This window comes from Gopherus flavomarginatus, chromosome 1 (assembly GCF_025201925.1).
Source record: "Gopherus flavomarginatus isolate rGopFla2 chromosome 1, rGopFla2.mat.asm, whole genome shotgun sequence".
NCBI classification, from domain to species: Eukaryota; Metazoa; Chordata; order Testudines; family Testudinidae; genus Gopherus; species Gopherus flavomarginatus.
The window spans coordinates 34,034,142-34,046,254 of NC_066617.1; the positions used below are offsets into that span (position 1 = coordinate 34,034,142).

At 39.3% G+C, this 12,113-nt stretch overlaps 1 protein-coding gene across 5 annotated transcripts in view; it reads left to right on the forward strand.

The window, feature by feature from the left end:
• Window positions 1-12,113, forward strand: part of TBC1D22A (TBC1 domain family member 22A) — a 459,537-nt gene that overhangs the window by 66,437 nt on the left and 380,987 nt on the right. For all 5 annotated transcript variants that reach the window (XM_050936235.1, XM_050936236.1, XM_050936237.1 and 2 more), the window contains exon 5: window positions 12,038-12,108. In XM_050936235.1, the coding sequence (XP_050792192.1) occupies window positions 12,038-12,108 (71 nt within the window). The remainder of the gene's footprint in view (window positions 1-12,037; window positions 12,109-12,113) is intronic.

Below are 12,113 nucleotides of genomic sequence, written 5' to 3' on the forward strand. Positions count from 1 at the left end.
GTTACATAACTCTGCAATTCACGCAGTCATGGGAATTTACCTCGTTTTAGAACACTCATTTAGTTGAAGAATCTCTCCTCAAAAATATTTATTATGTACAGGCCCGCCACAAGATCTTGACCTATATTTCTCTTGTGGTTGAGGATGTTCAGGGTAACCCAAATTTTTATTTTTACACACACACACATGCGCGCGCACAGTTTTCAAACTGTGGTCCGGGAGCTCCATTCAGGTGGTCTGCCGATAGTTGCCTCTAAGGTGTGTGCCTGGGTGGCTGCACACAAGACAATGAAGGGCCACCCGTGGCTCCACTAATTAGGTGCCTGGACCCTGGAGAAGATGCACATGTAAGGTGAGGTTGTGGCCTTGAGAGGAATAGGGGGTAGGTGGGAGAGACAGTGGAGTGAGAAGAGGGGGTGGGAGGAATTTGGGATATGCAGGGCTGTGGCGGCTAGAGAAAGAGGCGATTTTTCCCCAGCTCCAGGGCTGCGGCTGCCCCGCCCCCCAAGCCTTAGCTTTGTAGCTGCTGTGCCAGAGGAGAGACCCCTCCTCCTTCCCAGCCTCAGCTCGGGGGCTGCTGTGGTGGGAGAGAGAGGGAGAGACCCCTCTGCCCTCTCCCCAGCCCCAGCAGGGGACTGTCATAAACTCATAGCTAAGGGTTAATGTCTCTTTCACCTATAAAGGGTTAACAAACAGTGACCTGCAAACACCTGACCAGAGGACCAATCAGGAGACAAGATACTTTCAATTCTTGTGGAGGGAAGCCTTTGTTTATGGGTTTTAGGTTTGGCTTTGTTCTCTCTGGGTCCTGGACGGGACTAGAGGTGCAACCAGGTTTCTGCCAATCTCCCTGCTACAGTCTGTTATGTATTCAGAATTGTGAGTAAGAAAAAAGGCGGTTGTAGTCTTTTAATTTGTTTTTTTATTTGCATGTGTGTACTTGCTGGAAGTAGCTTAAATTGTGTTTCTGCTGGAGAACGTTTCTTTCTATTGTTTATAAGTTGAAAGACCCTGTAACTGTTTACCATCTAAAGTACAGAGATAAACCTTTTACTTTTTTTCTCTTTTTTTATTAAAAGTTTTGCTTTTTAAGACCTGTTTGATTTTTTTCTCCTAGTTAAGGTTCAAGGGAATTGGTGGGGAGAAGGGAAGGATAAATTTTCTCTTTGTGTTATATTCACGCAGCTTGTATTGCCTCTGGGTGAGGGGAAGGTAACACTCATCTCGGTGTGGTGATTCAAGAAGTTGAATCAGGTGATCTCCTAGTGTTCCCAGGGCAGGAAGGAGCTGGGAGGAAGAAGGGAAGGGGAAGGGAATGGTTTATTTCCCTTTGTTGTGAGACTCAAGGAATTTGGGTCTTGGGACCCCCAGGGAAGGTACTCGAGGAGACCAGAGTCTATCAGGTGCTCTACTCTAAGTCCTGATTGGTGGCAGCCTATCAGATCTAAGCTGGTAATTAAGCTTAGAGGACTTTATGCTAGTACCCATATCCTGGACGCTAAGGTCCAGATTTGGGAATTATACTTGACAGGGACAGAGGACAAATCCATAACATTTGAAAGGTAAGACTACTGATATTAAAATATGAGTTGTGTGCTGTTATTTGTAGAACAAAAAACCCATTAATTATTATTAAGGGTTTTTTTTTTTATATAGCACTTTTATCGAAAGTACTTTACAATAGTTACCTAACAGTACAAACAACATTTGGAAAGATCATTAAGTGGTCCGCCAAGACTCTCAGCAATTTTCAAGTGGTTGGCAGGAAAAAAAAAATTGAGAACCATTGCTCTAATTTACTCTACACGCTTATGTGGTCTTACTGGAGAAACATTATACAATAAAGCACATTTTCTCCCATCATTATGCAAGTGCAATAGTGACCTTAGAGGTCAGTTTGCAGAAACCAGTAGAAAGTAAGGGCTGCTTTTTACTCCCTTGCAACAATCTAAAAACCTAGCTGACAGCCATATAATTTTGATTCCAAAATAACATTTGAAAAGCATAGTAGTGAACAATTTTTAAATGTTTTTATGCAAAAATGTGAAATTTTACAATGTAAAAAGACACTCTTTCAGTATTCTCTTTTAACATTGCAAGTGTCTTTGTGTTTTGAAAATCTGTCTGAAAAATGAAATTGAATATTGGACCTTCAGATATTCTTTTCCCCCAGTAAGGTTTGGTCTGATTATTTGTAATGGTATCCAATGTTCATGAGTTCCCATCATTCTAATATTTGAAGTCCTCTTTAGGAACAAATTTATAATGGACGAATCTATTTTTACCAAACCTAGCAAGGTTGATCCTGACTGTTGGAGTCTTATTTATCAACAGAATAGGCAGTAGCCATATGGCCGTGCAGACTTCTCTGCTAGAATGCTAAGTTCCAGAGGAACTTTTTTTTTTTTTGCTAGAGATATTGTTAATAAAAACATTGTTTTGTGTTTTAGGGCTTGTCTGCACTTGAAATGCTAACATCGCACACCTGCTCCACTGCTCTAGCACTTTAGTGTAGACACTACCTATGTGGATGGGAAGTATTCTCCCATTCGTGTAGGTCAGGGGTCGGCAACCTTTCAGAAGTGGGGTGCCGAGTTTTCATTTACTCAGTCTAATTTAAGGTTTTGCATTCCATTAATGCATTTCAACGTTCTTAGAAAGTCTCTTTCTATAAGTCTATAATATAGAACTAAACTATTGTTGTATGTAAAGTAAATAAGGTTTTTAAAATGCTTAAGAAGCTTCATTTAAAACTAAATTAAAATGCAGAGCCCCTGCACCGGTGGCCAGGACCCGGGCAGTGTGAATGCCACTGAAAATCAGCTCGTGTGCCGCCTTGGGCTTGTGTGCCGCCTTTGGTACGTGTGCCATAGGTTGCTTACTCCTGGTGTAGGTAATCCATCTCTTTGAGAGGTGTTAGCTAGGATTGACAGGAGCATTCTTTCATAGACCTATTGCTGTCTATTTGGGAACTTGGGTTGGCTTAACTACATTGCTCATAGCTATGGATTTTCATACCCCTCAGTGGCATAGTTAAACTGGCTAATTTTGAATGTAGACCAGGCCTAGGGTTTTTTAAATATTTATTCTGATTTTGCATTTTCTAAGTACGAAATAAAGCATTTAAAACAGCATAACTCTTCAAGTTATTTCAACTTATTTTGTTTTAGGTACAGTACTCTCTCTGTTTTATAGTTTTGTCTAAATTAGTATGTATTTAGTGTATTGTAGCAAAAAAACGTAATGAGTTTTTAATAAATGTTAGCAGGAAAGAGCTATAAACTGATGCATACAATCTGTTTCTTTAAACTAGAATGCTAATATACAAGAGAGATTGGAACAGGTAAACAGTAATTAGTCCAGAATGACTAATGGAAAAGTAGGAAGCACAATTGGAGATCACTTTCTTTTTTGAAGCCCGAGAGCCTTCATTCTTCATCAAACTAACTCTAGAGCTAACAGTTAGATTTCAAAAACAACTTTTTACAGATGTAGTCGGGTTTAGTTAAGGGAGAACTTTGTTTCTTTCTGTGTACATAGACTATGTAAAACGAACATTTCTGAACTAGTTCTTGATGTCACAAACTTACTTTGCTGTTACTTGTTCTGATTGGGTGGCTGCCTTTTTGGGCTTGAGGCCTCCATAATGGTGTGTGTTGGTGCTATTCAGTTTTACCTTTCAGTGCTAGATGGCTAGAATTTGTCTGACGTCTAGTCTTGTATGTAATTGAAACCTCCAGCAGCTGACTATTGATATATCTAATTTATTACTTCATTGGTCCTTCATTTTCAGTCTTACAATATCTCTCAATAGTTGCTGCTCTTGGCGTTCACTCAAGGCTTACAATATTGACGTTACATCAGACCCATCTTTTGTTTTTAAATTGCTTATAAATGAAGCTAAGGGTTCCTGCTACTGCTAGGAGATATTACTAGGCTATCTCTGTTCGTGCATGTGTTAAAACTGTAATGAATACATTGATAATCTCTCACTTAGATTATAGTGAATCCTTTTTTCTAAAAATGCCGTATAAGGTGGAGTCCCATTATTGGATCTCATAGTTTTTTGACCCTTTGAGTTGCAGGCAGACTAAACTCCTGAGTGCTAGTGAGAATGTTCTTTTCTTACCGTGATTAGCTAAGGATCTCCATGTTATGGCATTCTCTGCCTGTCTCAAAAACAAAAAACAAACAAAAACATCTTAACCCACTTTCCAGCTGTTTACTTATTTCTGTTTTTCATCATCTAAAGTTTCTATCTTTCAGTTCTCTGATTCTGTCCAGTGAAACTTCTACCCTGTATGCCTTCATTGAAACTGTTTTTGACAGTCTATCTCTGCCCAAGTTTGTCTGTATTCTGATCTCAGTACTGCTTCTGATACTGATCATACCGTCAGTGAGGTCTTGTTTTCTCTTGGCTTTTGTTACTTTCTTCAGGTTCCCTTATTATTCTGCTTGCTTCTTCAGTGTCTTGCAGTAGATCATCTCTCAGGGTGACCTCACATCAATTACCATCTTTCCTCTAGGACTCAGGCCCTCTTGGATGTCTCCCCTTCAGCTTACATGTAACATGACTAAAACTGAGCTCCTTGATTTCTTCCTAAACGAATCCCACTCCTGTACCTGTTTCCTCAGTGAAAATAGCACAGATGACAACATTATCCTTCACTCAGACCTCTGACATGGGGGTCAAATTTGACTTCTCCCTGTCCCTTAACTCATGTGTTCAAATTCTGCTGCTGCTTCTGTGATGCTTCTTAAATCAGACTTCGGATCTCCACTAAATTCATATTAGGCCCTCATAATTCCACATCTTGAGTACTATAACTTTGCTGATGCCCAGATCACCCTCTTCCTTGATACTGCAGTTATATTTATTAATTTAAACTTCAGGAGTGAAATATGGAAGAGACAGAGTATGCTTGTGATTTGTAATTGTGGTTCTGTACTGTTTCAATGCATGGTGCTATTTATCAGCCACTGTTCAGGGTTTTGAAGACACATCCAAATCTGTTGGCTAACAGCCAAGGCAGGAAGAGGAATTTTGGTAATATGGGGAGTGAGACAGCCCCACAGTGAATGGGGATAAAGGCTGGGAGACCATCACTTTCCCAAAGAGCTTTCAGTCTATATAGACAAAGTACAGGCATGTAGGACTGGGATGCAGTAAAATGAAAACATGATTGGTGAAGTTTAGCTCAAATGATATTAGTATTTTTTTTTTAAATTGCTATACACATGTCATGGGCTTGTAGGCAGTTCAGCTGTTTGTTTGCTTTTCCTAAAACGTTTAAATTGACCATGTTGTATACCCTGCATGCTTGATTAATTGTAGAACAACCTAAGGAGTACAGTATTAAGCTAAACATTTTAACGATAAAACAGTAACATGCTCCATTAATGCAACCCACACCGAGTTGATGTTTGTGGTACTATTTTTTATGTGACCTGACTTCTTGTGATTTCAACTTTCCATCTTTATTTCTGTGGTGGTATGACATTTTGCATTTAATTTCCTAGGTGTGGTAATAAAGGAGGTAAGACATCACTGGAATATTCCAAGATACTCAAATTCTACCTTTGTTTCATGCTCTTGCTGATCATGCACATAGTTATACATGTGTTAAAGTTGCAACACAATGGTTAAAATGTACTGGATCACGGGATGTTTTAAAATCAAATTAACAGTTAATTTCCTTTGGTTGCAGTTGAAACACGCTCCTCATTGTGGAGAGTAATGAGAAACAAATAGATGTACCTGTAATGGACAAACTTCAGTGAAGTATCTTCAAAAGATATCCTGATTAAACATCCATAAACAATTTTATATGGAAGAGGATTATACATGTAGGAATTAGTTACATTATATACTGGCCAAATAGAGCACAAATGTGCAAACTGTGTAGATTATACTCTTCCTGCCAGCAAGTAGAATTTCACAAGGCTGAATCATTTGAACCAGACCATCCACATTTATATTCTTTTCATACTATTAAAGATCTTCCTTTCTGCCAGACAATATCTAAACCCTACATTCTCTCTCCATGCACAGTGTAATGCATCATGTTGAAATAGTATCATATACTTAACAAAAACATTCAGAACTTCTCCAACACTCCAAAAGTTCAGAGGTTGTTATATGAAAAGTCAGCATGAACCTAGATTTACCACACTAGTATTCTGTATGGTAAACGTGCACAAATGTTGACATTTTCAGTCATGGCCATTGTATATACAGAGCCCAAAGAATTGGCATTAGGATTTATTTCCTCCAAGCAAAAGTTCCGATATTTATCAGAAACTATAAAGGCCCCTTGCACACCTGTGAACCTCTAGCACACGCTTCCCTTTCTTAGGCATGCTGTGGCTAGTTCAAAGAGCTAAGGTGAAAGCTTCTGGGAAAATACATACACAGTTCTTTTGAATTGTGAAATCCCAATCTTAGTTTTCTGCTGCATGTCTCCAGAACAGTTTTTGGATGCTCAAATTTTCGAACTAGGTCATGGAATTACTCTTCAATAGAGCCTCTTATAAGCTACGTTTCAAAGTTTGGCTGTTACTGAGTTATTGTATGGGGGTTGGGGGAAGTGGCAATTTAGTTATATAATGCAAAAAGACTCTTTTAAGCACATTAAAAAGACTGCAGCAAATTTCTTCAGATCACCTCTGGGAAGAGACCAAGCATGGAAAATGTCAGTCTCAAAGGAGAGTTTCGTGAAGTTGTTAGAAGTAATACAGAAGTGAGAAGGGTTATAATTGGGGCTTGACAAATCCATTCGCCAACAGTGAATATAGAACTTCCCTTTTCAAGTGGAGGGGCTTACCTAGCAAAGTCTGTGGAGTCATCTAAACTCTTCTTAAAAAAAAATCTAGCCTGTATGAATACAAATAAAGCATTTAAAATATAATTATAATTAAAAAGGTAGTAGTATAATTGAGAATTTATTCAGTAGGATCAACTTACTCATTGGTAATTGCTATACCAACATTGTCCTGCCCTGAAGAGTTCTAACTTAAGACAAAATGAAGAGTGATAGGGATTTGTGCTTGCGTACCCTTGCTGGTCCAAATCATCGGCTGCTGTAAATATGTGTAGCTCACTTGATTTGAATGGAGCTATGCCAACTTACCCTGTATGAGGATCTGACCTGCTGTGTGCACAATTTGGTAGTTTCGATTTATATCCTGTATCAAAACAAAAACAAATAAGTAAAATAGATTAGCTATTGGCAGTTTCCACTGTCTGTGTTCCCATCCTGTGTCAGGTGCTGTGCACCGTGGAACCGTTCCCAAACTGAAGCTAGTATAGAATGCCGAGACTTGCTTATTAAGCAGATGATGCTAAGCTAGAGGGAGTGGTATATATGCTGGAGGGTAGGAATAGGGTCCAGAGTGACCTAGACAAAATGGAAGATTAGGCCAAAAGAAGCCTGATGAGGTTCAACAAGGACAAGTGCAGAGTCCTGCACTTTGGACGGAAGAATCCCATGCACTGTTACAGGCTGGGGACCAACTGCCTGAGTGGCAGTTCTGCAGAAAAGGACCTGTGGATTACAGTGGATGAGAAGCTGGATATGAGTCAACAGAGTACCCTTGTAGCCAAGAAGGCTAATGGCATATTAGGCTGCATTTGTAGGAGCATTGCCAGCAGATCGAGGGAAGTGATTATTCCCCTCTATTCAGCGCTGGTGAGGCCACATTTGGAGTATTGTGTTCAGTTTTGGGCCCTCCACTACAGAAAGGATGTGGACAAATTTGAAGAGAGTCCAGCAGAGGGCATAGAAAATTATTAGGCGGCTGGAGCACATGACTTATGAGGAGAGGCTGAGGGACCTGGGCTGCTTTAGTCTGCAAAAGAGAAGAGTGAGGGGGGATTTGATAACAGCCTTCAACTACCTGAAGGGGGGTTCCAAAAACAATGGAGGTAGCTGTTCTCAGTGGTGGCAGATGACAGAACAAGGAGCAATAGTCTTAAGTTGCAGTAGTGGAGGTCTAGTTTCGATATTAGGAAACACTATTCCATTAGGAGGGTAGAAGCTCTGGAATGGGTTACCTAGGGAGGTGATGGAATTTCCATTCTTAAAGGTTTTGAAGGCCTGCCTTCACAAAGCCCTGGTTTGGGTGATTTAGTTGGCGTTGGTCCTGCTTTGAGCAGGGGGTTGGACTAGATGACTTTCTGAGGTCTCTTCCAACCCTAATTTTCTATTATTCCTAATTGCTATTACTTCTTCCAGACGAGTCTCCAAACATCTGAACCAACAGTCTTCTTTAAAGAAAAGGTGTACTTAAGCCCTTATCTAAGGTTTTTCTGTAAGGTGGCTTCAGATTTTCATATCTGTCAATTTACTTGCCTGTACCCTAAACCAGAGCTATGCATATTGGATGTTAGACAAGCACTGGTTTTTTACCTGGACAGATCCAAACCATTTCAGCTGTCAATCTAGCTGTTCATGGCCAAAGCGGACAGAATGAAAGGTCCTGCACAGAGAATTTAATTTTGTGTAACTTGTATCTGCACATATTATAATCCAACAGATGTGTCTCTTCCAGACAAATTGACTGCCCATTCCGTAGGATTGTAAGTATCCTCAATGGCATTCCTAGTGCAGAACTCTATCCTGGACTTTTGCAAAGCAGCAACCTGGTCATCGGTGTTTAATTTTTCCTCCCTTTATACCATCAGTCAGTATTCAAGAGATTAATGCCAATTTTGGTCAATCAGCACTGCAGTCTGTATGAACAGGAACTCTGGTTCCTCTGCCTTTTTAACTGCTTGGGAGTCACTAAGAGTGGAATGCGCATATGCAGTCACTTGAAGAAAAAATGTTTTTTCTAACCTTTTGTAATGGTTGTTCTTCAAGACGTGTTGCACACATCCATTCCACAACCTGCCCTCCTACCCATCTCCAGTGAAGTTTCCAGAAAGAAGGAACTAAGGAGGTTTGAGGTCAGCTGGGCTCTCTATACCAACACCAGCAGCGTGTGGCGGGCGCTTGAGCTGCCCCAACAAGTACCACCTAGGAAAATAATTCCTGGGGGGTGTGGGTGCACACACCAACAGTATGTCTGTACTACCTGCCGGATCGGCGGGCAGCGATCAATCCAGTGGGGTCGATTGAGCGTGTCTCTAGTCTAGATGTGATAAATTGACCCCTGAGCGCTCTCCCGTCGACTCCTGTACTCCTCCGCTGCGAGAGGCACAGGCAGAGTCAGCTCACCACAGTGAAGACACCACGGTAAGTAGATCTAAGTACGTCGACTTCAGCTACGTTATTCATGTAGCTGAAGTTGCCTAACTTAGATGGATTTCCTCCCCTCCTAGTGTAGACCACGCCCAAGAGTGGAATAGGCATATGCAACACATCTCTAAGAACTACACTTATTAAAGGTTAGTAATTTTTTCCATTTCGGAAGTAGATTTTAAGAGCTATTTCAAAATGGTGAAGATACGGGACTTACAAATGAATTCAGGAAGGTGAAATCTTACATAGAAGGTAATGAAGGGATAAAGATGACTGTTTTGAGAGGCAACAAATGGGGGCAATAACGCTGGCTGAGCAGAAGAAACAGAAGGCAACATGAAGCTTTACTAAAGAGAATGAGTAGAGACATAGATTTAAATATAAGCCTTGAAATAAGTGACCAGCAATTACAACTTGATGCAATAGCAGGTGGTAGGCAGAGGATGAAATCAAGGAGGGTGCAGGATGCAATCAATCCGCATGATGGAGATGATTTTAACAAGTGCATTTTGTATGGAATGAAGAGTGCCTGGGTATGTTTGAGAAGCCAGAGACGAGGGTGTTTGTCATAGGTGAGGCAGGATACGAGGGCCTGAATGAGAGACTTTGCTGTGGAGGCAGGAGAAAAGGAGGAATCTTGTACATGTAGAGGCATAAGAATGATTTTGAATATGGCTTGAAAATGTGGAGCAAAGGAGAGGAGGGAGTCACAAATATCCATCAGTCCCGAGCTATGTGGAAAGTTTATGGTGTTGCTGACAGTAATAGGGAAGGAAGAAAATGGAGAAAGCTTGAGAGGAAAGGTCAGGAGTTTGGTTTTGCTAGTATTCATTTTAGTTGACAGTAAGACATCAAACAGATGTTAGAGACAAGCTAAGATTCATGTTTGAAAGAGAGATTGCTGGTGAAGAGAAATTTGTGAATCATCAGCATAGATATGATACTTAAAGCTATTTAAGCTTGAGATCTCCCAGTTACAGATGGTAGCCTTCCAGGGTTTTGGTTCTAGGGGACACCACCTGTGCCAATAAACTCAGCCCACAAGGTTTAAGAATTGGCTTTCTCAAAGATTATACATTTAAATTGGTGATCAAGTAATTTTAAATAAAATCTCATTACATCTAATAGGAGTGATATCTTTTTCCTACTCAAATCAATTTAAAAAAAAAGACTCAGCTGATTCAGTAAAACTATTAAGTGGCAGATGGGGAGGGAAAATTAAATCCTTATTGTCTGTTTCATGAAGAATAATGAAAAACTTTTCCACAAAGAAGTGACTTTGGGATTTTTTAAATATACAAGATCTTCTAAAATGTTCACATAACTAAGAAATATTAAGGTTGCGTCAGTCATTTCAAGCAGAGGTACATAGGGCATCATTTTCTTACTCTCAGTTCTGGAGAACATATGGATATTTCTGTCTTAATTATGACCCTCCCTATCACTAAAAGCTGAAAACTTAAAATAAATAAATCCATCATTATCCAGAGAATATTAAAAATGACATTTTAAGACGCATTTGTGAAACTTCTTGGAAGCTGTGTACAGGAAGTAAACACAAAGTTCCAACAGGAACACAGCTATGTTCTTTTTAAAAAAAAAAAAAAAAAAAAAAAAAAAAGCAACAACACTAGCTTGTGGTGACAGAAACCTTGTGATTTATCAATACAGATGCTCCCCAAGTTACGCAAGCATTACATAACTGGAATTGTGTGTAAGTCAGAAACCTATACCTGACAATTATGCCTCCCAACCACCCCCCCGCCCCACACCTCCTATTTCTAGCTTACGGAACATTTTTTGTAAGTACGTATTTGCGTAAGTCGGGATTGCGTAACCCGGGGGGACATCTGTAGACATGAATAAACTATAAGCAGTCACAGTTAGAGAGGCACTTGCATTGTCTCCTCAGAGTCCCCATCCTCTAATAATTTGTATTCTGTACTTTAATTTTTGTGGTGGAAGTTTTCAAAGACTGATTAAAATGTAAAAATTGCGTATATTTATATGTGGAACCTAAATCAATAAATCTAATCACTTGGCCATAATGTAGGATTTTCATGCTCACTTTCTGCTGACAGTGAGAAGCAGCAAGAGACTGTCTTGCATATAATTAAATCCTGAAGTTTTAAGTTTCCTAACAGGCATTGTTATGCATCTTTTGTCATTAAATATTTTTCATACTTTTTTGTTTTCACAACTTTTCATGTATTTTATAGATGAGTGCAGAATTTGTACAGGAAAATAATGAAAATGCATATGGCTGGATAGATGTTGAGTGGCTTTAGAGTGGATTGTATTTGGTTTAGTTGGATATACTGTGTTGGATATGCTCTTCTGGAAACGGTTTTCTAGAAAGCCTATCTATAAAGTTGTACAGTATGAACAGAAATGGAAATAACATTTTGTAAATTTAAGATTAAATCCCAGCATCCGAAAGTGAAACATTGCTGTTTGGGTTGCTACTAATTATCACCTTTTAATTAACATCAGTATATGTAGAGCCTACATCAAATCTTTCTCTTGTGCATATTAATATACAATATATATGGTAAGAAATAACAGTTGGTAAATATACCAGGAAACTACCTTATCAGACCAAATATCTATTTTTGCTAGGCATCTGTATGGATTCTCATTTTGCAATACCTTTTTAATTCCTCAAATATTGTGTAATTCTGATTTTACTTGTATTTTGATAAATATTAACAACTTTGTATTAATTTGGTTGTATTTACTAATGAATATTTATCAAGTGTTTGTTGACGTATCATGAAACTGATTTTGTTTGACAGATGAATTACGGAAGTTGAGTTGGTCTGGAATTCCTAAACAAGTTCGCCCGATCACATGGAAACTTCTTTCAGTAAG